The sequence below is a fragment of the Phyllobates terribilis genome, unplaced genomic scaffold (genome assembly GCF_046119375.1).
Source record: "Phyllobates terribilis strain yellow unplaced genomic scaffold, ASM4611937v1 Scaffold_1__5_contigs__length_1240528914, whole genome shotgun sequence".
NCBI classification, from domain to species: domain Eukaryota; kingdom Metazoa; phylum Chordata; class Amphibia; order Anura; family Dendrobatidae; genus Phyllobates; species Phyllobates terribilis.
The window spans coordinates 718,034,796-718,062,255 of NW_027362761.1; the positions used below are offsets into that span (position 1 = coordinate 718,034,796).

The 27,460-nt window shown below is 49.8% G+C and overlaps 1 protein-coding gene across 6 annotated transcripts in view; it reads right to left on the reverse strand.

Annotated features, from left to right (window-relative positions):
• LOC141274287 (rho guanine nucleotide exchange factor 18-like) overlaps positions 1-27,460 on the reverse strand; it is a 513,433-nt gene that overhangs the window by 170,125 nt on the left and 315,848 nt on the right. For all 6 annotated transcript variants that reach the window (XM_073686293.1, XM_073686291.1, XM_073686292.1 and 3 more), the window contains exon 6: positions 9,731-9,788. In XM_073686293.1, coding sequence (XP_073542394.1) covers positions 9,731-9,788 — 58 coding nt within the window. The remainder of the gene's footprint in view (positions 1-9,730; positions 9,789-27,460) is intronic.

Here is a 27,460-nt window from a genome sequence, read left to right on the forward strand (position 1 = left end):
GTTAAGCTACGGCGACCTTCACCACTCTTCCAAGGGGCATTGATATTGTCTTTTTATTCCACTGCAACCTCCACCACTCTTCCAAGGGGCATTAAAACCGTCTTGTTAAGCTACTGTGACCTCCACGTCTCTTCCACGGGGCATTGATATGGTCTTTTTATTCCACTGCGACCTCCACCACTCTTCCAAGGGGCATTAAAACCGTCTTGTTAAGCTACTGAGACCTCCACAACTCTTCCAAGGGGCATTGATATTGTCTTTTTATTCCACTATGACCTCCACGTCTCTTCCAAGGGGCATTAAAACCATCTTGTTAAGCTACTGTGACCTCCACGTCTCTTCCAAGGGGCATTAAAACCGTCTTGTTAAGCTACTGCGACCTCCACCACTCTTCCAAGGGGCATTGATAGTCTTTTTATTCCACTGTGACCTCCACGTCTCTTCCAAGGGGCATTAAAACTGTCTTGTTAAGCTACTGTGACCTCCACGTCTCTTCCAAGGGGCATTAAAACCGTCTTGTTAAGCTACTGCTACCTCCACCACTCTTCCAAGGGGCATTAAAACTGTCTTGTTAAGCTACTGCGACCTCCACCACTCTTCCAAGGGGCATTGATATTGTCTTTTTATTCCACTGCGACCTCCACCACTCTTCCAAGGGGCATTAAAACCGTCTTGTTAAGCTACTGCGACCTCCACCACTCTTCCAAGGGGCAATGAATTTGTCTTTTTATTCCACTGCGACCTCCACCACTCTTCCAAGGGGCATTAAAACCGTCTTGTTAAGCTACTGCAACCTCCACCACTCTTCCAAGGGGCATTGATATTGTCTTTTTATTCCACTGTGACCTCCACGTCTCTTCCAAGGGGCATTAAAACCGTCTTGTTAAGCTACTGCGACCTCCACCACTCTTCCAAGGGGCATTAAAACTGTCTTGTTAAGCTACTGCGACCTCCACCACTCTTCCAAGGGGCATTGATATTGTCTTTTTTTTCCACTGCGACCTCCACCCCTACTCCAAGGGGCATTAAAACCGTCTTGTTAAGCTACTGCAATCTCCACCACTCATCCAAGGGGCATTAAAACCGTCTTGTTAAGCTACTGCGACCTCCACCACCCTTCCAAGGGGCATTAAAACCGTCTTGTTAAGCTACTGTGACCTCCACATCTCTTCCAAGGGACATTAAAACCGTCTTGTTAAGCTACTGCGACCTCCTCCACTCTTCCAAGAGGCATTGATATTGTCTTTTTATTCCACTGCGACCTCCACCACTCGTCCAAGGGGCATTAAAACCGTCATGTTAAGCTACTGTGACCTCCACGTCTCTTCCACGGGGCATTGATATTGTCTTTTTATTCCACTGCAACCTCCACCACTCTTCCAAGGGGCATTAAAACCATCTTGTTAAGCTACTGCGACCTCCACCACTCTTCCAAGGGGCATTGATATTGTCTTTTTATTCCACTGCGACCTCCACCCCTACTCCAAGGGGCAATAAAACAGTCTTGTTAAGCTACTGCGACCTCCACCACTCTTCCAATGGGCATTGATATTGTCTTTTTATTCCACTGCGACCTCCACCACTCTTCCAAGGGGCATTAAAACCGTCTTGTTAAGCTACTGTGACCTCCACGTCTCTTCCACGGGGCATTGATATTGTCTTTTTATTCCACTGCAACCCCCACCACTCTTCCAAGGGGCATTAAAACCGTCTTGTTAAGCTACTGCGATCTCCACGTCTCTTCCAAGGGGCATTAAAACCGTCTTGTTAAGCTACTGTGACCTCCACGTCTCTTCCAAGGGGCATTAAAACCGTCTTGTTAAACCACTCTGAACTCCACAGCTCTTCGAAGGGGCATTGAAATGTTGTTTTTAATTAACTCTAACCTCCACGACTCTTCCAATGGGCATTGCATTTCCTCCTAATTTTAGTCAGCTTTTGCTTTTCAATGCATAGGCGAACACTAAGGGAGACCCACTCCCCAATAATGAGTAGAAGGTTTTTAGTATGCTGTAATCCACGTCTGTTTCAAGGGGCATTGCAGTACCTCATAATTTTTGGAAAGCCTTCCATTCACTGCTTAGGCCAACAGTGTACAGGAGACCCAGTTGCTATAAATGGAAAAAACGGTTTAGTTAAGGCCCTCTGACCTCCATGTCACTTTCAAGGGGCATTGGAGTGCCTCGAAATTTTTGGTAGGCATTGCACTCACTGTATGCCCTATAACTGTGTAGCCGAACCATTCCTTTTGCTACAGAAACATATCCTACAAGACATGTGTGGTTGACTGGCCTGATATTGATGTGAATGGTCCCTGTTCCTCCTGCTCTTTCTCCTTTGCCACCACCTCATGCATCATTCATCACCTGAAGCTTTGTTTTAACGGGAGTTATAGAACTGGGATAGTAGCAGGAAAACATCCAGCAATCCTCGGAGGAGGTAGGATACGCTGACCACCTCAGGCCTAGCCTCTACTACATACATGCACTTGCATTCCAAGGAACAGAAAGCTAAGGAGATGGATGGCCTCATGATCATGAATAATTTACTAGTTGTGTAGGAGGCCGACCACTACCTTCTGAACTTTGTGTTGAAGCCTGATTGACACAGGACCTGCAATTCTCTATGTCTGGAGGACGTGTTGCATCCCTGTGTCCAACTGTGTCCCAGCTTCCACAATATTAACCCAGTGTGAAGGCGTCAGTGAGATGGACCATCCCTGGCCACATTCACTTGTCCACGTGTTTGTGGTTAGGCTGTCCTTCAAATAGGTGCTGCTGGGGACCGTTTATGGACACCCGGTCGACCCCTAGCGGCTGGGGACCAAGCGTGGACACCCGGCTGCCGGGCGGCTGGGGACTGAGTATGGATACCAGGCCGCCGACGCAGCCATGAAGTGGTGGCCAGATTTCGCCTCCACATGCCTAAAAGGCCCAATTTCAAGTGCAAGCAGTATGGTATTGCAGCCTGGGCGTGGGTGGGTGGCAGGCTGCATACTTGCGCTTGCATTGCAAGGAATGGGGGAGGTACAATTGAACACTGCTCTGGGACAAGGATTTGCACGCGGATAGTTGCAAGTCTGCATCTTCTGATGCGGCAAGGATCACTTCTGATGGGCACACTTTTAGGCAGTGACCTGGGTGTCAGAGATGCTTCCAGGGGTCTTCCCCATGCTGTTCCCATGTCTTTTCAGCACTGTATGCATGTGTCACACAGCACATGGCCAGATAAGGTTGTAAAATGTTAAAATGACATTTCCCGGTGAATGTGTGTCACCCTGGCCTGGATGCCACAAAATATATTAAAGCTGTGTCTGAGAGCAAGGGGGAGGTTCTCTGGTCAGGGGAACATTAGCATGCAATGCCTCCTGTTTCAGGCCAGTAGGGGGAGCTGGCTGCCCCTATAAAAGCTGGTGCTGGGGGCAGGGTTAGAGAGAACTTGAAGGCCTGTCTCAGCACTGAGACGTGTCCCGGAGCAGAGCAGGGACAGAAAGTTGTATTGCACCTAAGAGGAAGTGTGGCAGGAGGAGAGCCACAAGCCAGAGACAAGAGGCGAAGAGAGCCTGTCTTGGCAGATAAAAGACTTACTTTACCAGACTTTGGTGTCTGAGGCTGGGAGGATTCTACATCCTCCAGCAGATAACCAGTCCGCAAGGGACTGTATATTCCTTGGCCTAAGAAGCCTGGAGGCCCTGCCACAACCGAAGGGACCAGTAAAGCCGTACAAGGCTGGGAGCAGAAAGGAACCCACGTCGCAGGCCATACAGGCGAGAATACACGGAAAGCTCGGAAACGTGGGCTGTTACCCTATAACGAGGAGATAGCCAGAAGGAGCGCAGAAAGCACGGTAGGCCTACACCCTCACCCTGACCAGGGCCAATTTCCCCGTTGCTCTCAGACATCCAGGTCCCCTCCTAGCCGGGACTGTTTATGGGTCAGTTTACCTGTTTTAGTAAAGACCCTGGACTGCAACCTGCTGTCTGTGTGCTCCTTGCTCCTCCAGCACTATCAGCACTGGGACTCTCACTACCATCACTCCCACCATCCATTATACTGCCCTGGGGCCGCACTCTTCCTGTGGGGAGTCACACTACCCTAGCTGCACACCTCATCAGCCCCAGCGGTCTGCATGCAGCGGCGGTTCCTAATAACCGCAATCCACGGGTGGCGTAGTCGGACATAATCATCAGCGCATAACAGACTACCACTGGCCTGACCACCCTGAGCCACGGAACCGGGTTGCCACTACTACCCCCATCGTTCCCCTATTGCCCGGATCCGAGTGCCCCACGGCCCAGGGGGCGAGTCAAATGCATTTGTCACGGTTGAAATCAATACAAAAGTGCAAAAACGCATAAAAAATGCTACTTGTGAACATAGCCCAAGGTGTGGAGGAGTATTTTTTTGGGGGGTTATTTATTTTACCTTATACACAAGTCTTTACCCTGGAAAGGAACTTCCTTAACATATTTCACAGGAAAGCAGTTTCACTTTCGTTTTTGAACGTTTTATTGTGAGCCCGTAAAAGTGGCTTAATACCTCTGACCACGTTGTTGACAACAGTGACCTGGGGGTCAGAAATGCTTCCTGGGACGATCCCCATGCTGTCCCCATGTCTTTTTAGCACTGTCACTATCGTTTTGGGCACTTTTTAGGCTTTCTACAGACTGCCGGGGGTACCGCTGCAAAAATGCTCGGGTCTCCCATAGACTAACATTGGGCTCGTTGCTCGGGTCGAGCACCCGAGTATCACGGTGAGCTTGACCCGAGCTTCGAGCACCCGAGCATTTTAGTGCTCGCTCAACACTAATAACTATAACAAGTCAACAGCTGGCATATCTTCCTTAAAGTTACCTACAATCGGTGCAATTGATGCAATCTCTGGGTCAAACGTAATCAATATAAAAACATAAACAACATAACAAATTTCAATCATATATTTCTAGGTTATCCAGAGAAAGACAAGCGCTACACTCCAGCATTACAAATACTGATAGAAAATACTGACCAATATTGCAGTGCGACTAAGGCCTTCGTTTAAGGGGAATGTTTATTTCGAAAATGACCTTTTGTTTAAATAAAGTTTTCATTTTACATGTAATTTTTTTAGACATGTTTGGCAATTTTTTTTTTAGTTTTTAAATCACGATCTGTATTTAAAAAGTAATACTAATTTTGCAATTTTCACATTGGCCACTGGAGTGGTTTTAGATTCACTACTCTTATCCTATCAGGAAGATTGTTCAGCAGGCTCATTATGAGCGCAGGCAGGATTACAATGACAGGTAACATCTTTATAGCACCATTCGCAATAGATTCCCCTTTCCCCCTCTTTTCAAAGTTACCTTTGTACATGCTGATTAGAAGCTTCAGTACAAAAGATAGGGTCTCAGTCAGTCCTATGCTGCTAATGTACATGTAAATTTCCCGAAAGAACAGGAGACTAAACTAGCTCCATTGGGCAGGGTGAAAATTGCAAGACTTTTTATTTTTAATAAAGATTGTAATTTGGGAATCAAAAAAATATTGCCAAATTAAAAGAAAAAAATACACTTAACACTTTGCAGGGAATATGTCAGCTCAGTCTACCCCACACAACCCCTTAAATCGATTATGTGTGTGTACAGATTATAGGAACACAAGTAAATCCTTTTTAAACAAAATCAGTGTTGTCCTCCTTTGGACATGGCACATCTACTGATTCAGCTCCATTCTCAGCCTAACTCTGCCCCCATTAGGTGACTAAAACAAACTGGAAAAACTGGAAAGACAAAAAGCGCAAATAGGGTCTTATCTGATAACCAAGTGGTGTAAAATGTTAAAGGTACGTGTTAAAGGTGTGACAGTCACAACTCCTATAGAGGCATATAAAGGCTGCTGCAGGACCACCAAGGAGATATGTTGCAGTAAGGCTGCGTGCCCACTATGCGTTTTTCAAGCGTTTTCGCCACGAAATTTCCGCAGTGAAAACGCTTAAAAAACGCTTGGTAATACGTGCCCCATGGTCCCCAATGATAATCCGCATGTGCTGTGCACATGATGCGGAAATTTCCGGTGCGGATTATCATTGCGGAAAAATCCGCAGCATGTCCATTAATTTTGCGGACACGCAGCGTAATTGCCGCCATTGACTTGCATTGAATCGCTTAATATCCGCATCACTACATGTGCACATGCGGATATTAAGCGATTCAATGTGTGGATGGTACCCGGGCCTGGAGAAGAGGAGACTCTCTTACATAGTACCTGTACTGTAGTTTAAAAAAAGAATTAAAATAAAAAAAAAATTATACTCACCTTCTGATGTCCCCTGGTCTTCTCTCCGGTGCGTCCGGTGTCTTCGGTGGCTCGCAATGGTGTAAAAGGACCTTCCATGACGTCATTTAGTCATGTGACAGGTCACGCTACCGCTGACGTCGGCGGTCGCGTGACCTGTCACATGACTAAATGACGTCATTGAAGGTCCTTTTACACCACCGCGAGCCGCCGAAGACACCGGAGAAGGAGACCGGGGGCCATCGGAAGGTGAGTATAATGTTTTATTTTTATTTTTCACCATTTTATTCTTTTTTTACTATTGATGCTGCCATTTGCAGCATCAATACTTGGTCACACTATATAAATTCATGCCGGTTGCATGGATTTATATAGTGTGACCAAGTTGTCAAGCACTTTCCAAATGATGCTAAAATCGCTTGGAAAAGTGCTTTATAACCCGCATGCGAAAATGCATGCAAAAACGCTTGACAAACGCTTCTACCTGGCGGGAAAAACACATGTAAAATCCGCATGCATTTTTCCTGCCAGGGAGATGCAGAAAAAATCCGGAGCATTTCTGCATCGTGGGCACTTAGCCTTAATGTGAAATTGCTGCAGCATGTCAATCATGTCATGCAAGGCGGAGTTAGGTTGAGAATGGAGATGGGAGCTGAGCCAGCAGAAGTGCTCCATCCTGTTCCCAGCACCACCAGCCTCATTTGCATATCACTTCTAAAGTCTAGTTCTCTGCAGCAGAGGAGCTTTTTCAGTTAATAAAGTAATGGATTTACCGGTACTTGTGTTCTGTAAACCTGTACGTACATGTTCTCAGAGGGGTTGAATGAGCTGAGAGATTTCCTTTCAAGAGGGCCTGTCAAAAGTGGGCAGTTTTTGCTCTTATTTTATTCTCACTGCTCGTTTGAGTAGTCAAGATTTTTTTTTTCAATCTGCCATACGGTTCCAGAGATATGGACCTTTTTATTTCCTGCTAACCTTTATGGCCTTTCCCTAGGAAGAATGGCTCACAGGATTATCTAGCCTGCTCTGCATTACTACCCTGTGAGCGCCGCCCTCTTGGTAAGACCATAAAATTTAGCTCTAATTAAAAAGCCTTATCTCAGGAACCATATGGTGGATTGAAAAAAATGGAATATTGGAAAAAAAATAAGAGCCAACATTGCCAACTTGGCCTAGTGACAGGTCTTCTGTAAGGAGAAGATACTATTTATCTTGGGTTATATGGATACATTGATACAGATTTTCATTACACTTCAACTAAAGAAGCAAATAATTTGTTAGACCTTTATGCGGGTGCATCTCACTAAATTAGAATATCATCAAAAAGTTAGTTTATTTCAGTCCTTCAATACAAAAAGTGAAGCTCATATATTATATAGAGTCATTACACACAGAGTGATCTATTTCAAGTGTTTATTTCTGTTAATGTTGATGATTATGGCTTACAACCAATGAAAACACAAAAGTCATTATCTCAGTAAATTAGAATACTTTATAACAACAGCTTGAAAAATGTTTTTAAAATCTGAAAAGTTGTCCTACTGAAAGGTACAGTATGTTCAGTAAATGCACTTAATACTTGGTCGGGCTCCTTTTGCATCAATTACTGCATCAATGCGGCGTGGCATGGAGGCGATCAGCCTGTGGCACTGCTGAGGTGTTATGGAAGCCCAGGTTGCTTTGATAGCAGCCTTCAGCTCGTCTGCATTGTTGGGTCTGGTGTCTCTCATCTTCCTCTTAACAGTACCCCATAAATTCTCTATGGGGTTAAGGGCAGGAGGGTTTGCTGGCCAATCAAGTACAGTGATACTGTTGTTTTTAAACCAGGTATTGGTACTTTTGGCAGTGTGGACAGGTGCCAAGTCCTGCTGGAGAATGAAATTTCCATCTTCAACAAGCTTGTCGGCAGAGGGAAGCATGAAGTGCTCTAAAATTTCCTGGTAGACGGCTGTGCTGACTTTGGTCTTGTTAAAACACAGTGGACCTACACCAGCAGATGACATGGCTCCCCACACCATCACTGATTGTGGAAACTTCACACTAGACCTCAAGCAGTTTGGATTGTGTGTCTCTCCACTCTTCCTCCAGACTCTGGGACCTTGATTTCCAAATGAAAATTGGAACTCTGGGACCTTGTGGATTGTGTCAATGACTGCCTTCTAGACATCTGACAAGTCAGCAGTCTTCTCCATGATTGTGGAGCCTACTGAAACAGACTTAGGGACCTTTTTAAACACTTAGAAAGCCTTTGCAGGTGTTTTTTGTTAATCATTCTAATTTACTGAGATAATGACTTTTGTGTTTTCATTGGCTGTAAGCCATAATCATCAACATTAACAGAAATAAACACTTGAAATAGATCACTCTGTAATGACTCTATATAATATATGAATATCACTTTTTGTATTGAATAACTGAAATAAATTAACTTTTTGATGATATTCTAATTTAGTGAGATGCACCTGTATATACACTTAGACTTGGAACAAATGTATATGTGTATACATAGTTACAGTGTATGTATATAAAGGGAACCCATCTGGGAACTGTATACAGTAGAAAAGAAACCAAAATCCTACTGCTGGGTCACTTACTGGGCTAATTTGATAAACACTGTTTTATCTGCTGCAGCTCAGCTAGTCTTCTCAATGATAACTTTAAATGTAGTTCTTGATATTTAATTAGCTCTGGGTATCCCTGTCCTCACCACTGATTGGCAGCGGCACTTATTTATGTGGTTGAGGTTAGACAGAACTCATCATTGGGAGAACTAGCAGAACTGCAGCAGATAAAAGGGTGATTTAAATAAAACTACAGCAAGCAGCCCAGTAAGTGACGCATCATTGGAGTCATTGTCATATATATATATATATATATATACTCACTTCCCATACTGGATCCGGGTCTGCCAAAACTTGTAGGACATTATTATGCCACATGAATGCTACAGCCCTTCATCAGCCACTAATGGACGGCAGGTGTCATGTGACATGGCAGAGTCTCACGAGCGCTATTGATTGGACTCTGTGCCCACATCACTGACATGACATCAGGGTTTTTTGCCTTCACAGGGGATTAGAGCATTTAAGAAAGGGGATGTCTAAATAGTGGAGAACCCCTTCAACACCTCATCAAATAACCAAATGACTATGTTCTAGAAGTTGCCAAAACAAAGCCCCGTCATGGCATCACTCCCAGCTCGGCTGCTCTGCACTGAGTGCCATCAGGATTTTGGCAACTTCTCGTGTACAGCACTGTAATACAGAGCTATTTTCTTACTTCATATGATATCAAGGCTCTAAAGCAGAGAGTCAGGGTGATCCTTGAAAACTTGTATTTTAGAGACTAAAGTCTAAGAATTATTGGCCCTGGTATGTTACATGACCCAATGTTTCACTTAAAAAGTTCTATTAATATGACACTACGCAAAATAAGAAAAGGAAGTTTATACATACACATGAGTTGGTTCCACATGGTCCTTCTCAATGACTTCCATGGCAGGTGGCTGGATTACTAGATAAGAAATACTCAGTTAGATCTTTATATGGGGGAAATTCATTGTGTTGCAGTGAAATAATAGCACAGTGGTATGTGTTTAGGATTGTCCATTTCTGTTGTGGTTTTGGTGTGCAGCATTTTCATGATTATAATCATTTGCATAGTTTTATATATGTGATGATCCCGCCACATCTGAGCACAAGACTCCACAATGTCATTCAGATGCTGTACTCAATCCAATCCCCACTCACAGTTGGTACTTCTCAGACAAGCGAATCTCACCAAATTGTGTGCTTGCTCTGCAGGAAGGAAGGTAAAATCTGTGATCTGTAGGGGTACGCTCACACGACCATGTGAAAGACTAACATGCACAGGACCTGGATCAATGTTATCCAGTTGGGCTGTTCGGATGATCAAATTTGCAGCACTAGTGTCTTCTGTATATTGGAGGCTCAGCTTTTCCAATCTAAAGCTGTGTGCCCACGATGAGTTCTTAGGGAGTTTTTGACGTTGCGTATTTTCGCTGCGCCAAAAATGCAGCATCTAATACTACCAGCAAAGTGGATGGGATTTATAGAAATCTCATGCCCACTGTGTTTTTTTTTTACTCAGTGTAAACTCAGTGCGGTGCGTGTTTTAAATCCGCAACATGACAATTTGTCTTGCGGGTACGTATTATGTGCAGATTTTTCCCATAGACTTGCATTAGATGCGGAAAATCCGCAGGTAACAAAAGCATGTGCCTCTTTAACGTGTTTCTGCTGCAGAAACGCATCAAAATGCATATAAACTGTACATAAGGGTATCAATAAAGTTTTGAAAAAGCCAAATACAAGGAAGTCGGGGGCATGGCTGCTGCACAATGTGAGGTGATGTGATCCCTGAGCTCTCTGGGACTTTTATCCAGTACCGACGTGCTCCGTGCAGTGCCGCCGCGGTAATCAGCACACACCCACACCACAACTACCCACCAGTGATAGCAGTACGTTCTGGTTCCTTTTTTCTGCACGGAGGGGAAAAAATGAGGAGAGGGAGGATGTCAAAGGGAGCCTAGCATGAGATATAAGACAGGCCAAAGCGCCTGAACCCGCAGTGAAAGCAGGACAGGCGGCCATGCATCAAAAACAAGCTGCGGCCAGACTGGAGCCGTTCGCCAGGTGTACCTCTCTGGTTGAGGAAAAGAGCCCCAGAGTAGAGCCAACGCAGCCAGGCTAGTCAGCAAAATGGCCTGTGCAATAAGCACATCAAGGTATGATGAGCACCTTACATACTGTCAGTGAGGACATAAGCCAGGCTGAAGGGGGCAGAGTGAAAATGGACAGCAGCCTGACCCTATCACTAAACAACCCACTCTCACTGATGTGATGTCAGCAATTGGGCAATGTAATAAATCCCTAAACAATATTGTATTTCAAATGGGATGCAATAAGAGGAAGTGACCATTGTGAGGCAAGGCCCAAGAGAGTAAGCGAAATGGATTATATACTTCGGCCTTTGAATAGAGACATACAACAAGATGGGAGAGTCTTAAAAATTATCCGAGCAAAACAGGACAATTTGGAAAACCGGTTACGCCAGAATAATATTCGTTTTGTGAGGGCACATGAGAAAGCAGAAGGAAATAGGCCTACTGAATTCTTTGAGGACTCGATACTAAAAACATTTGGGAAAGACAGCCTGACCCCATTATTTGCTATCGAACGCGCCCATCGTGTTCCAACTAGGCCACTTCCCCCAGGTACAGTGCTCATGAAAATCCTACACTACAGAGACAGGGATATAATACTCCGTATGGTGAAAAATATTTCTGATCTACCAGTGGACGGACACAAAATCTCCTTGTTTCCTGATTATTCGGCCGAGGTCCAGAAATAAAGAGCCCAATTCCTGGACATTAAACGTAGAGCTTAGGGCTCTACACCGGAGACACTGACACACGCAGACCCATTCTAATGAATGAGTCTGTGCACATGTCAGTGTGTTTCTGTAAGGGGGAAGACCGGAGTGTAAGTACTTTCAGAGCAAGGGATCCGGAACTGCCGGGGTCGTACCTCTTATTGCAGGGGGAAGACAGAATGCAAGCAGATGAGTCATGTGACAGGGAAGCAGGGGGTGTGTCGAGAGAGAGAGCTGGGAGGTCAGGTGAAAGAGGGACTCCTGGAGTGACGAGAGAGGGGGAGAGACGAGGACGATTGCGCGGTAAAGCGGAGCAGAGTCCTGCGGAGCAAAGCAGTGTGAGAGGGTCCAGGCTCCTGGCTACAGGACTTGGAGTAAGGGATCCGAGTGCAGTGGACAGGAGGAGTCAAACTGACTGTAGGGAGAAGAGACGCAGGGTCCGTGGAGCTGAGCACGTGAGGTGCCGTGTTATGGACTAGGGGCTCAGCGGGTTAAACCGGAGACCGCCTGCTGCTGCCAGAAGACGAAGCATTGTTTGGGCGGGGACGCCTGAAGAAATCATCACCTGCATCCGCTGGCGACTGCCTTGTGAGGAGCCAGAGTCAGCTAAGTGAAAAAACTGTCGTTTGTTACCGGTTTGCCTCTGCTACATCTAGACAAACTGAAAACTGTCAGTTACAGACTAATACCTGCTTTTCCCTTGTTTTTCCCCTGATACTTCCTGCGTGGAGATTTACACAGTTATTATAAACTTCCCCTGTTTATTAACCCTGTATTGGCTGCTCTGTGTTTCTGTGTCACTGCATCTAAAGTACCTGTACATTTGGCGTAGTCGGCAGGATGCAGTCGTTAGACATAGACACAGACACTGCAGAGCAGTCCACCCTGGGAGCCCCTAAATCTATCTTGCCACTGGGGGCCATGCTCAGCAATCTCCCAAAGTTCACCGGGGACTATATGATGCTGTGGGACTGGGTTGAGAGAGTTAGGAGTATGTTACGTATGCACCCGATGACCCCTGCTATGCAAGCCGAAATAGCCTTACTGGCCCTGGACGGCGAGGCCCGACAGTCCGTGATGTACCGCCCTCCCCATGACCGGGATACTGTAGAAAAAGTGGTGCAGATACTGGAGGAGATGCATGGGGATCCCACCAATGTAGGAGAACTGAGGATACGGCTGTTTCACCAAGTGCAGCAGGAGGGGGAGACTGTGACGCAGTATGTTAATGCCTTACAGAGGGTGCATGCCTATATCACTAGAAAAGACGACATGGGGAATTTGGGAATGGGCCCACCTGACGTGATCTTAAGGGACCAGTTTGTGGCAGGCCTCAGGGATGTGAAGCTGAAGCAGGCCTTGCGGGAGCGCCTACGCGCCAACCCACGTATGACTTTTCTAGAAGTGGGGGCGGAGGCACGTGTGAGAGAGCAGGAGATGGGGGTGACGGCCCTGGCAGGGATGGTCCGGAGTAATGAGGTACCCACCCCGCCTGCAGCTGAACCGGAATGGGCTCGGGAGATGCGGAAGGAGATACGGGAGATGCGGGATGAATGGTCCAGTCTCAAGAAGACCCCTGCCCCGACACAAGAGATACCCAGATCGATTGCCCCAGTTATGGAAAGAATTGAATTCAGGACCCCCCCTGAAGGAGAGTTCCATAGAGGAGGGAGGCAGCCCTACACAGACAGATATGACCTGCTGGAAGTGTGGAGGCGCAGGACATTACGCCAGGGGCTGAGCTAGCCGAGGGCGGCCCCTGTCGCGACAGCCGTTAAACTAGCGGGCTCCGTGTTCGGGGGACACAGCACGGAGCCTGAGGAAGGGGAAAGAAAAAGAGGAAGTCCCAAGCACCTAGTTTCCAGCAGCCCGACTGTCTGGGCCGAAAAAAGCGGTCGGGCTGTTCACTGCCTGGTTGACACGGGATCCCAGGTGACTACAATGACAGAAGCCTACTTTCAACAGCGATTTCCAGCGATAGCGTGGCCTGAATGGGGACCAGTAATTAGACTCACGGCAGCTAATCAATTACCCATCACGGTCGCAGGGGTGGTGTGGATGAAGATACGAGTGTGAGGAAAAGATGTGGGAAAAAAAGGAGTCGTCCTAGTCGCAGGGGGAACCAGAAGTGGACCCCCGGTGACCCTCGGAATGAATGTGCTGAAAGAGATCGGGCAAATCCTGCTTAGTGAGCCGAAGGAGATTCCTCTAGACCAGTGGGACCCGCAAACTCCCCGAAGGAGGGTCTTTCAACAACTAATCCGAGCTGCCCAGGCTCAGGAGACGTCGAGTGAAGGGAAGATCCTGGGGAAAATAATAGTGCCAGCAGCTACGGCGCTCACCTTACCGCCCGGACAAACTGTACTCACATTACCCGCACGGGCCTGCACACCTCTTGAGGGGGTCGAAGTTCAGATAGAACCAACATCGATGGACAAAGTACCCCCCGGACTCTTGGTGGCTCGGACACTGGCCACCGTCCAGGGTGGCAATGTTAAAGTGCGGTGTGTTAATCTGGGCGAAGATGATCTCACACTCCCTCCCAGGGCGGAAATAGCCCAGATTCTGGGAATGCCAGAGAAGTTCGTGCGACCTGATGTGGTACAGCTGTCCGCTGTACAAGGAGACCCCTGGACTCTGGTGGTCACCGTGCCGCCGGAACCCCACCGGGCTAGTGCGAAGGGGGGACGAAGAATCCTAGAATGAATGCGGGCTGAATTGACGGGACTTACACCTCGACAGGTGTAGCAGGTTGAGGATGTGCTGGAGCGGTACCAGGAAGTCTTTGCTCGCCATGAGGATGATTTTGTTGCACCGAAGCCATTACCCACAAGATTCCTACTGGGAGCGCTGCCCCAGTGTGGGAGAGATACCAGCAGATACCTCCCCAGATGTATAAAGAGGTTAAGCAGATGCTAGCTCATATGTTACAGAATGGTGTGATATGGGAGAGTCAGAGTCCGTGGGCAGCCCCGATTGTCCTGGTCCAGAAGAAAGATGGGACCCTGCGGTTCTGCGTGGACTATAGACGACTGAATGCCTGCACAGTACGGAACTCTTACCCACTACCCCGAATCGAAGAGTCCCTGTCGGCCTTAGGGAAGGCAAGATACTTCTCCTCCTTGGATCTGGCCAGTGGGTACTGGCAGGTGCCCGTGGCCGAACATGACCATGCGAAGAAAGCGTTCATATTACCCATGGGACTGTTCGAGTTCAATCGGATGCCCTTCGGCCTGACTAACGCCCCCGGGACGTTCCAGCGTCTGATGGAGAGGTGCCTGGGCGATTTGAACTTCGAGGCGACACTGATTTACCTTGACGACATAATTGTCTATGCCGCCACCTTCGAGGAGCACCTCCACCGACTGGAGCAAGTACTGAGTCGCCTACAGAGTCATGGCCTAAAGGTGAAGCCCCAGAAGTGCCACCTGTTCCGCAAACAGGTTGAATATCTCGGTCATACTGTGTCCGGTGAAGGAATCAGGCCCACCCAGGAAAAGGTGGCCGCCGTACAGGAGTGGCCTACCCCGAAGACAGTGAAGGACGTTCGGGCCTTCCTGGGACTTGCCGGGTACTACCGAAGATTCGTGAAGAACTTCACCCGCATAGCCAACCCATTGCTGGAGCTACTTAAGTCAGTGCCGGCGGGCTCCAAGAATCAGGCGATTCGGTGGGGAAGCAGCCAGAAAAATGCCTTCCGTGCCCTAAAAATGGCTCTGACCAAGGCCCCAATACTTGCCTATGTGGATTTCTCCCAACTCTTCATACTCCACACTGATGGGAGCCTACATGGTCTGGGAGCCGTGTTATCCCAAGTACAGGAGGGGAAAGAGCGCGTGATTGTGACGCGCCCCCTGGGCCGTGGCGTACCCGGAGCTGGGCCGGTAGATGCTGGGGGTTGTAGTCACTGTGGCGGTGACCCGGTCCATGACCCAGGGCGGTCAATCCAAGGCGTATTTATGTATATAGGTTATATAATGTCCGACTACGCCACCTGTGGAGTGCGGTTAATAGAGACCGCCGCTGTGGAACAGTCCTCTGAAGCTGGTGTTTGGCAGCAAGGGTAGTATAACTCCCCACAGGAAGAGTTAGCTTCAGGGCAGTGTGTGTGGATGATGGTGGTTGTCGTGCAGGGAGGCAGTAATAAACACGGAGTCAGTGTGATGCAGTCCCAGGGTCTTTTACTCACAGTTGTTTCATTCCAGATCACAGGTACCAGAGCAATCTCCCCCGTCGTGCTGTGCGTACTCAGTGAGGGGCTCAGTCCACCCTCAGGTATCTCTGGAGTACTTAACAGGACCCCCTTCTGTGTCCTTCCTCTGGCCTTCTCCCTGCACCTCACACCCAGCAACACTTCTATCCGGTACCCTCGGGCCTTGGCGGGCGACGTATGTTCTGTCCCCTGGGTCCTATGTGGCTACCTTCTTAGTGCGACTGGTGTGGACTTTTGGCTTACGGTACGTAAAATGCTGCAGCCTCCGGCTTCTAGCTGAGCCTTTCAGTTTCTCCACTAGTTGAGGGACCGATTCCCCTTATCTGGCCTGACCCCTCTACCTCCTGGTAGCAGCGGGCATACGGGTGACTTGCTGCACGGTCCGTACCCCTAGGGTCCCTTCTCTCCTCGTTCCTGGAGCCGTCCTGCTCCCTTTCCTCTTTTGCTTCTCTCTCCTCTCAGGCTCAGGCCTCCTGACTAGGCCCGCCTGTGGAGCAGAGCTCCTAAAGAGCCTCTGCTCCCTGACTTCTCCTCAGTCTGTCTGACTGGAACTGACCACCGACCTAAGATGGTTCCCTGCTTTTATACCTCCTACTACATGTGCTCCCAGGATCTATGTTCTCCACCCCATCCACTACATGGTTCCCCCTCTCTAGGTGGTTCCCCCCACTCCAGCCAGGGACCAGGGACTGTGCTCTCCCGTAGCAGCAATCTCGCCTTGTCCCCCGGAAATGTGGTGTAGTGAATGCAGGTGTTAGGGTCCTGAGCTGTACTCCTTCCTTACCTGAGAGTGAGATACCACACCTCTGGGTGAGATGCAGTACCTCTGTGGCGACTGAACCCTCAGGGGCGCCACAATTGCATACGCCAGCCGCTCCCTTCACGACTCCGAGAAGAACCCAGATAATTATAGCTCTTTCAAATTAGAGTTGCTGGCTCTGGTTTGGGCAATGACCGAGAAGTTTGCGGAGTATTTGTCCGGGTCCGAAGTACTGGTGAGAACAGATAACAACCCGCTGGCCCACCTGGAGAATGCGAAATTGGGGGCCCTGGAGCAACGGTGGGTGGCCCGCATGGCCAGGTACCAGTATAAGATCGCCTACCGGCCTAAGGCAGAGAATACTCACGCCGACGCCCTCTCCAGAGTGACATAGGAATGGCCTGATCATGACCGCGATGAAGATTTGGAGGCGGATGAGACCCCTAGCTTCCGAAGTTTCGTAGGACCGCTGGCTGCGGCGCAGGTACAGATCAGAGAGACGTCGGACGAACAAGTGCTAGGACGGCCAAGAGATGACTGGATCCGACTTCAACAGACTGACAGAGAAGTTGCTCAATTACGTCAATGGGTGGCTTTGCGGTAAGTCCCCAGTCGAGAAGAGAGGAGTACCCTGTCCTCGGGAGCACTGAAAATGCTGGGACAATGGGAGAGACTGTGTTTGCGAGACGGGCTGCTGTACCGACGGGTGCAGCTACTGCGAGAGTTCGGGACCACCTGGCAAGTGGTGATCCCAGAGAAGTTGGTCAGAGTAGTGGCTAAGGAGGCTCATGAACGAGGGGCTCACTTCGGACCAGAGAAGACGTTTCAGTGGTTGCAGAGGCTGGTGTATCATCCCCGACTGTGAGCAACAATAGAAGACACTTGTCGAAGATGTCGGAGCTGTGAGCTGGTAAAGCCCCCGGAGCAGCGGGTCCCCATACAAACTATTGTGACTTCTGCCCCCTTAGAGGTGCTGATGATCGACTATTTGACTGTTGGAACTGCGCATCTCGGGTATGAACACTGCCTGGTAATGACAGACCACTTCACCAAGTTTGCGGTAGTGACCCCGACCACAGACCAGACCGCCGAGTCAGCTGCGCAGGCCATCTGCCGAGACTTCATTCGGGTCTACGGCTGCCCAAAGAGGATTCATTCCAATCAAGGCGCCTGCTTCCAAGGCCGGGTGATGGAAGAGCTGCACCGGTTGTACAAGATTGAGAAGTCACTGACTACTCCTTACCACCCTCAAGGAAATGGGGCCTGTGAACGCTTTAATCGGACACTGATCCAAATGCTCCGCACGTTGGAGGAAGATCGGAAGGTACGATGGCCTGAGTTTGTGGCCGAGATGGTGTGGGTCTACAACAACCGAGTGAATAGTACGACGGGGTTCACTCCTTATACCTTGCTGTTCGGACAAAAGGGGCGAGAGATCACCGAGTTAGAGCTGGACCCCGAGGAGGACTACCCACGGACGGGGGTGTCTTCCTGGGTCCGAGAACATCGGCATCGACTGCAGACCCTCCGACGGTTGGTACAACAAAAGTTTCAGGAGCTCAAACATCATGAGACATTGCCTCTTCGAGGGACAGTTCTGAGGCCCGGGGAGCGGGTGTTGGTTCGGGACAGGCGGCCCCGGGGCAAATTGAGTAGGCGGTGGGAACGGACCCCGCACCGAGTGAAGCGCAGGATTGGCGCTGAAGGACCTGTGTATGAAGTTCAACCCGAGGGGGCTGAAGGAGCCCCTACCAGAGTGGTTCATCGTAGTATGCTGTGACCCTGTTTGTCTAAAGATGACGAGGGTGGAGAAGAATCACCTGCTTCTAGAGAGGGACCTGTCACAGTTGCCCCAAGCCACGATGTGGACGAAGAAGAGTTATTAATTCTACCTCCGAGCCCCAGCACTCGATTACCTGCAGTCTCCAGTGCAGGCGGCGAGGTAACAACATCGGTTGAAGCCACCGGGCAGGCGGAGATTGGAAATCAGAGTGACCCTCACCGTTACGAACAAGATCAATTCATATGGTACCGTATCGTCCAGGAAGTCCAAGAATGTGAACGTTTGATGAAGGAACTCTCGCCCGTGGAATGGCGAGTTAAAGGAGAGCGGGAGTGTAAGGGGGAAGACCGGGGTGTAAGTACTTTCAGAGTTAGGCATCCGGAACTGCCGGGGCCGTACCTCGTGTTGCAGGGGGAAGACAGACTGCAAGCGGAGGAGTCATGTGACAGGGAAGCAGGGGGTGTGTCCAGAGACAGAGCTGGGAGGTCAGGTGACAGAGGGACTCCTGGTGTGACGAGAGAGGGGGAGAGACGAGGACGTTTGCGCGGTAAAGCGGAGCAGAGTCCTGCGGAGCAGAGCAGTGTGAGAGGGTCCAGGCTCCTGGCTACAGGACTTGGAGCAAGGGATCCGAGTGCAGTGGACAGGAGGAGTCAAACTGACTGTAGGGAGAAGAGACGCAGGGTCCGTGGAGCTGAGCACGTGAGGTGCCGTGTTATGGACTAGGGGCTCAGCGGGTAAAACCTGAGACCGCCCGCTACCGCCAGAAGACGGAGCATTGTTTGGGCGGGGACGCCTGAAGACAGCGTCACCAGCACCAGCTGGCAACTGCCTTGTAGAGGATACAAGTCAGCTAAGTGAAAAAACTGTCGTTTGTTACCGGTTTGCCTCTGCTACATCTAGTTAAACTGTAAACTGTCAGTTACAGACTAATACCTGCTATTTCCCCATATTTTCCCCTGTTACTCCCTGCGTGGAGATTCATCTTGTTATCATAAACTTTCCCTGTTTATTTACCCTGTATTGGCTGCTGTGTTTCTGTGTCACTGCATCTAAAGTACCTGTATTACATTTCCACGGACCGTGTGTCCCTGTGCTCCCACACGCTGACATGTCCGTTTTCTTGCAGATGCACGGTCCGCAAAACGTCCCACACGGATGACATCCATGTGTCATCCGTGTGACATGTACCGGCGCCTGGGAATCAGTGCTACAGTTCGCTCAGGGAGAATGAGCTGCTCCAGAGTTGCACTCAGTGAGCCGCTCGCTGGCTGGAACGAGTTATTCTCCACAGCTCCTCTGTGTCAGCGGTCAGAGGATTACAGCGGGTGACATCTCCAGACATGTGAGTATAAGGATTTTATTATTTTATTCTTATTTTTACACAGGGACACTGCGGGAACAGACTACTACTACTACCCTCATCATTGTCCCTGCTGGTGCTGATCGCAGCGCCGGCAGGGAACCATGATGAGGGCAGTGTTCAGCACCCGGCGCTTGGGAACAGTGCTACCTGTATCGCTGCTTCCCAGGCGCCGGCACATGTAATCCTGATGCGGCACACGGGCAGCACATGGTTGCCACACGTGTGACACAAACGGACACACGGGGACATGGATATCTCTGGTACCGTTTTTTCCGGTACCGGAAATTACGGACGTGTGAAACCGGTCTTACTCAATACCATGCCTTGCAAGGCTTAGGGTGGTAGCAATGAACTCTACGCATTTCTTTGAAACTCCAAAAGATGCCCTTGCATAGCTAGATCAGAATGAGAGACGCCTTTGAGATACTCGGGCAAGATATACGTGCGGTATAACTGATTAGATGACTTTATTCTTCGGGTCGGTGCGATTACAGCAATACCAGATTTATATCGGGTTTTTATGTTTGGCTGCTGTCACACACTAAAAAACGCTTTTTTTTTTGCAAAAACTAGTTTTTGCATCGCCATATTTTGAGAGCTATAATGTTTCCATATTTCGGCCAACAGAGTCATGTAAAGGCTTGTTTTTTGTGGGTTGAGTTGACGTTTTTATTGGTATCATTTTCGGGCTCGTGACATTTTTTGATCGCTTTCTATTCCGATTTTTGGGAAGCAGAATGAACAAAAACCAGCAATTCAGGAATTGTTTTTTTTTTTCATGGTGTTCCGTGTTTGGTAGATGTGATAACACAGCTTTATTCTTCCGGTCGGTACGATTACAGCGATACTACATATATCATTTTTTTATGTTTTGCCTCTTTGACACAATAAAAACTATTTTATAGATTTTTGTTGCATCGCTTTATTCTGAGAGCTGTACTTTTTTTTTCTGCTGATGGATCTGTATGGCGGCTTGTTTTTTGTGGGACAAGATGACATTTTCAGAGATACCATTTTTTTTTAACATTCGTCTTTTTTATCGTGTTTTATTCCACTTTTTGTTCAGCAGCATGATAAAAAAGCAAAGTTTTTTGCCTCCTTTTTTTTCTCGTTTTTCACTGAAAGGATTAACTAGTTGGACACTTTTATAGGCCAGGTCGTTCCGGATGCGGCAATACCAAATATGTATACATTTGATCTTAATTTTTTTTTTTTTCATAAAAATATTTATGGGTACATACAGTGGAGAAAAAAAGTATTTAGTCAGCCACCAATTGTGCAAGTTCTCCTACTTAAAAAGATGAGAGAGGCCTGTAATTGACATCATAGGTAGACCTCAACTATGAGAGACAAAATGAGAAAACAAATCCTGAAAATCACATTGTCTGATCTGGAAAGAAATTTTTTTCACATTTTGGTGGAAAATAAATATTTGGTCAATTACAAAAGTTCATCTCAATACTTTGCTATATATCCTTTGTCGTGTGCGCACAGAGCCTGCGCGCCAAATCACCAGGACGTATCCATATGTCCAAGGCGGGAAGTCTCTACCAACCTGGATGTATATGTAGCACCCCGAGGACTCGGCTGCTACAGGGGTATTGCACCTCAACCAGAGGTGTGGTATTCCACTCCCGGGTAAGGATGGAGTGTGGAACTGAGCTCAGCAAGCTGCATGCACTACACTCATCCCATTTCCGGGGGACAGAACTACGGTACTCCCACCAGTTAGATGTGCAGGTACGACAGCGTCTGTCCCTGGCTGGAGTGGGAGGGGGGGAGGAACATTCCAGTAGTGTAGGGGCAGATAGGGGAGGGGCTCTGGGCATAGAAGTAGGAGCCCATTGGGTGCTAGTCACCTGGGCTCACACGTAGAGGGAGTATATATGGTGGGCACCATCTTAGGAACAGGGTCAGAGAGTCCAGGAGAGAGTTCAGCCAGGAGGGCTGACAGGGAGCTGTGGCTCCGGCTGGGCCCAGCTCCAGGGCCAGGCCTGAAGCAGAGAGAAGGAGGAAGAAAGGCCCGGAGACATAAGACCAAGAGGGAACCCCGAGATCCCACGAGTGAGCTAAAACGGGTGAAGGGTTGGCAGAAGAGGGCACCGGATCCCAAACTGACGGAGGCAAAACATCCTTAGTCAGGAACCGGAGGTCGTGGTCAAGTTTTGCCACGACCCTCACCACATTCACCAGGAAGGTACACCACGAGTAGGGTCAGGAAAGCCATAAAAGGTTTTACCATTGAGAGGCCCAAGGGAACCGGACAAAGGTGGATCCCTGGTGGGGACGGCCAGAGAGAGAGAGAGAGAGGGGAGCTCAGGACCACGCTCCGGAATTGCCTGGGGGTTAGCTGAGTCCCGCACCTGGTGGACGCAGCACGGCTCGGGTGGTCACTCCCGGCCGAAGTGACTGAAGTAACACCTGTGAGTAAAAACCCTGAAACTGCATTATACGTTTCTGACTCTCCTTGCTGCACCATCACTACCTCCATTATCCACATCTGCTGCCCTGAGGCCATACCCCTCCCGTTGGGGGTTATACCATCTACGCTGCACAATTATAACACCGGCCTCAGCGGACTGTCTTGCAGCAGCGGCCCTAAAGCTGCATTCAACGGGTGGCGTAGTCGTCCAACATCTACTGCTACTACTCAGCCACTCAGTTTGACTCCCTGGGCACGGACCGGGTCACCGCCACGAGACTACTACCCCCATCTGATCCGGATCCGGGTAAGCTCCCCCGTGCGCGCGATGCCGCGCGAAGCAGCAGGCCCAGGGGCGCGTCATATAGATATGTCTAAGGTCGTTAAGGGTTAATATTTTTCTTGTTATTTGTGAGATGAGTTGCCGTTTGAAATAGCATCCATCATTTTACCATATAATGTACTGGAAAACGGGAGAAAAAATTCTTCATGACTGAAACCGAATGCTGGTGGGCAGAATAAAGTTCATTTTCTCCCTGCTGCATTTGGCTGCGTGCAGGCGCCGGGCAGTATAATCTCGCCGTTAACCTGCAGCTTAACCACATATATGTAGGTTGATAGCATTATTTCTGGTGACAAGTTCCCTTTAAATGACTAGAAAACATCAGTAGAAAAGATGCCACAAAAATGCTGGAAAAACGCTAACCCCTTTCCCCCCTATTCCCCCCCCCCCCCATCCAGCGGGGTCATAAATTTGCATATACACATTCAAGGCAGATGCTGGCTGTGTAATGTATCATTTTCTACTGAGGTATGAAACAAAACATAATAAACCTTAAATAATAGCCATAAATAATGTCATCAGTTACTTCACTGGCTGGATACCGTTCAAGGGTTTATATTTTGTATTGGGGTCTTCTAGTACTCAGTCTGTCCTAGTAGATGTGTCTCCTAGTTTTACATTTACACACTGCAGTATAATTAGAAATGCCATGTATGTATAAAACTGGCACTGAACATGTGATTTATTATGGCTGCAGGCTCGTACATTATACAATTGCTCAGTTTGGTAAGCTCTGGATTTATTTTTGTTTCACCTATGTTTGTAACAGGCAGATGGCACTGCTTAGTATCAGCAAATGTCAGAGGGTGATCACCTCCATAACAAATAAGACCTGACATTGCATATCATGTGACATCTTTACAAGACTGAAAGGTAGGACATTTTTTAGTAGATGAATCAGACATTACATAAATGGCATTAAAAAAAAAAATGTCCGTCATGTCAATTTCTGTATCATGCACAAACTCCCTAAGCTATAGACTATATAGGGGGATTTACTAACTCCAATGTGACAACAATGTAGCACCCTGAGGATTCGGCTGCTACAGGGGTATTACACCTCAAGCCAGAGGTGTGGTATTCCACTCCCGGGTAAGGATGGAGTGTGGAACTGAGCTAGTAGGCTGCATGCACTACATACATCCCATTTCCGGGGGACAGAACTACGGTACTCCCACCAGTATATGTGCAGGTACGACAGCGTCTGTCCCTGGCTGGAGTGGGAGGGGGGTGGAACATCCCAGTAGTGTAGGGGCAGATAGGGGGAGCAGTCTGGGTAAAGCTAGGAGCTCATTGGGTGCTGGTCACCTGGGCTCACACATAGAGGGAGTATATAAGGTGGGCACCATCTTAGATCAGGGTTCAGTTCAGGCAGGAGGAGAAGAGCAGAGGAGCTCAGCCAGGAGGGCTGACAGGGAGCTGTGGCTCCGGCTGGGCCCAGCTCCAGAGCAAGGCCTGCAGAGAGAGAGAGAGAGAGAGGAGTCAGAAGGACCCAGAGAGAAAGACAGAAGGAACCCCAAGAACCCAGAAACAGACCAGAAAGGGTGAAGGGTTGGCAGACACGGGTACCGGAACCCAAGCTGGCAGAGGCAGAAGTAACCCTTAGCCAGGAACCGGAGGTCGTGGTCAAGATTTGCCACGACCCTCACCAAATCCACCAGAAAGGCACACCAAGCATAGGGTCAGGGAACCCAGAGGAGGTTTGACCACCAAGAGACCCGAGGGAGCCGGCCAAAGGTGGATCCCTGGTGGGAACGGCCAGGAGGAAGAGAGAGACAGGGAAGCTCAGGACCACGCTCCGGACTGCCTGGGGGTTGGCCGAGTCCAGGACCTGGTGGACGCAGCACGGCTCGGGTGGTCACCCAAGGCCAGAGTGACTAAAGCAACATCAGTGAGTAAAAACCCTGAAACTGCATCTCCTGACTCTGCCTCTCCTTCCTGCATCATCACAACCCCCATCATCCACACCTGCTGCCCTGAGGCCATACCCCTCCCGTTGGGGGTTATACCATCACTGCTGCACATATACCACCGGCCTCAGCGGACTGCTCTGCAGCGGCGGCTTCAAAGCCGCACTCAACGGGTGGCGTAGTCGACACTTAACAACATCTACTGCCATAGACTGCCACTTAGTTTGACACCCTGGGCACGGACCGGGTCACCGCCACAAGGACTACTACCCCCATACAGATCTGGCTCCGGGTATCCCCTGAACATGGCCCAGGGGGCGCGTCAACTTTGGCATAGTCGGCAGGATAACGTGCCCGCAACCACCGGGTACTGCGTGCCTGAAGAAAAGTTCATATTTACCGTAAAAAGAAGTCTCCCGCCAATTCCGGAGGGTCCCCGCCATCGGACGCCATCTCGGATCGGTTCCCGCCGTTTGCCCGCCATCTGCAGTCTTTTCCCGCCATCCACAGAGTTTCCCGCCATTGGGAAGCGGTTCCCGCCATCTGAGAAGATTTCCCGCCTTGGCAGAGCGGACGCCATTTTGGGCGTGCCAGAGGGTGGCAAAAGGCCACCTCCCATCGTGGGCCAGGACCAAGAATGGCGCCAAAAACGAAGACCGCCCCCACCAGCAGAGACTGCAATGATTGAGATGTCCATCAGCGTGGGGGGTCTGCCCCTGGAACTGACAATCACCAAGTTGCCCCAGGACCGCCCTCAATGGGGGCGGAGAGAGAACAAACGAGAGAAGATGGGAGCAGCTTGGAGGAGTCTGGAGGAGTCGTACCCGGAGATGGAGGGGGAGGCAGGCAGCACCGACCCAGCGGTCAGGAGCCTGTTGCAAGCGACAACCCCAGAAGGCCTGGTGGAGATCCTGGCGCAGCTCCCCAGAGATCGGGAGCATGCACGGACCGCACTGGAGGGCTTGGCTCAGAGGATGGCCCGAGTGCAGCGAGACGTACTGGCCACATGGAGCAGAGAGATGGCCCTGCAGGCAGGAACCCGCCAACGGAGCACGCCACCCGAGACGAGGAGTCAGACCGCCTCTGAGGATGGCGCAGGAGGAATCAAGGCCGGAGACGACGCCGAGGAAGGAGCTAAAGAAACGGAGGCAGGTAAAGGGGACGTCACTACCCCGAGCCGAGAAGCCGTGAGCCTGCCCCAGCTCCCCGTCGCAGAGCCCGAAATTTTCCCTGCCGTGCCCGTCGTTGCACCGTCACCGCTCCCGACTAGGCCTCAAACAGAAGCCACGGCCACGCCCCCTGTGACGTCACGCGCCTCAACCCTGAGCGCGGCCAAGCGGGAGACGCCACCGGCCTGGTCGCAAGGCCGAGTACCCCCGGGCGCCGCAGTACCAACAGCGCCCTCTACCTCTGCCGAGCCACCGGCCTGGTCGCAAAGTCAAGTACACCCGGGCGCCGCCGTCTTCACGGTGCCCTTCACCTTCAGGGTGCCCCAGGCCTGGTCGCAAGGCCTGGTGAACCCGGGCGCCGCTACCACCACCGCGCCCTCAACTTCCACTGTGCCGCACCTGGGTGAGGACTTGTTGGCCCAGCACACTTGCCCGGATGGGCAGCCCTTTGTGTGGCCACCGGAGTACCACCATCCCCGACTCCGGAAAGAAAGACCTCTGGATGAACCCCTGATCCCGGCTCCGGCGCCCGTCAAGATGACCCCGCTCTCGTTAGAGGAGGCGCAGTTTGAGTGGGACCCCACTGGAGGAGACCTCATCGGGTTCACTCAAGAGACCCGGGCGGCCGCAGCCCAGCGAGCAGAGTGCTGCCGGCAGCAGTTAGAGGTCTTTGACAGAGAAAGGAGAGAGAGGCGGGTCCGCGAGGAGCGGCTGCAAATCCGGAGTGCAGAGCAGAAAAGCCGGACCCGACGGAACCCCCGTGCAGCCCACGGTCCCCGTGCCACCGGGACTGTAATCAAATTCCAACTGCAGCACGGTTGGGGCTTCATCAGAGATCATCACACCCCCGGCGACGTCTTCGTGACCAGAAGAGATGTCGAGTCCCACCTACCGGAGGGACACAGAGGTCGTGACCTTTACCTGGGTGATGAGGTCACCTTTACCCGGCACCAATGTGCCAAAGGACCCTATGCCCTTCATGTACATCGCCTGACAGAGAAAGAGCTGAGGTGTCAGGAGGAGCAAGAGGACCCGGACGGGTCTGAAGGGTACACGGAGGAAGTATTAGGAGGACGCCGCTACTAGAGTACGGTAAAAAGAACTGTGCATAGTTACCCGTATGTTCCTTCTTCCCACTGACTGAGGACTGAGAGCGGCCATACCTCCCCTTGTATATAGTTGCGCTTTCTAAGGCGCCCCCTACCGGTTTTATAGGAAACTGTTGTTTTTTTTCTACAAGAGACTGTGGCACTTACCCGGTCACAAGTTGCACCGTGGCCGGAGGAACAAGAATGTTTACTATGAAAAGTTTTATATGAAAAGTTTTATGCTGATGATATATATAATGTTTTATATGTTTATGATGTTTTTGAAAAAAATTTGTATGTTTGTGGATGTTTTTATTCTTTTACAGCCCGAGGACGTGCTGTGATTTACCAGGGGGGAATGTAGCACCCTGAGGATTCGGCTGCTACAGGGGTATTACACCTCAAGCCAGAGGTGTGGTATTCCACTCCCGGGTAAGGATGGAGTGTGGAACTGAGCTAGTAGGCTGCATGCACTACATACATCCCATTTCCGGGGGACAGAACTACGGTACTCCCACCAGTATATGTGCAGGTACGACAGCGTCTGTCCCTGGCTGGAGTGGGAGGGGGGTGGAACATCCCAGTAGTGTAGGGGCAGATAGGGGGAGCAGTCTGGGTAAAGCTAGGAGCTCATTGGGTGCTGGTCACCTGGGCTCACACATAGAGGGAGTATATAAGGTGGGCACCATCTTAGATCAGGGTTCAGTTCAGGCAGGAGGAGAAGAGCAGAGGAGCTCAGC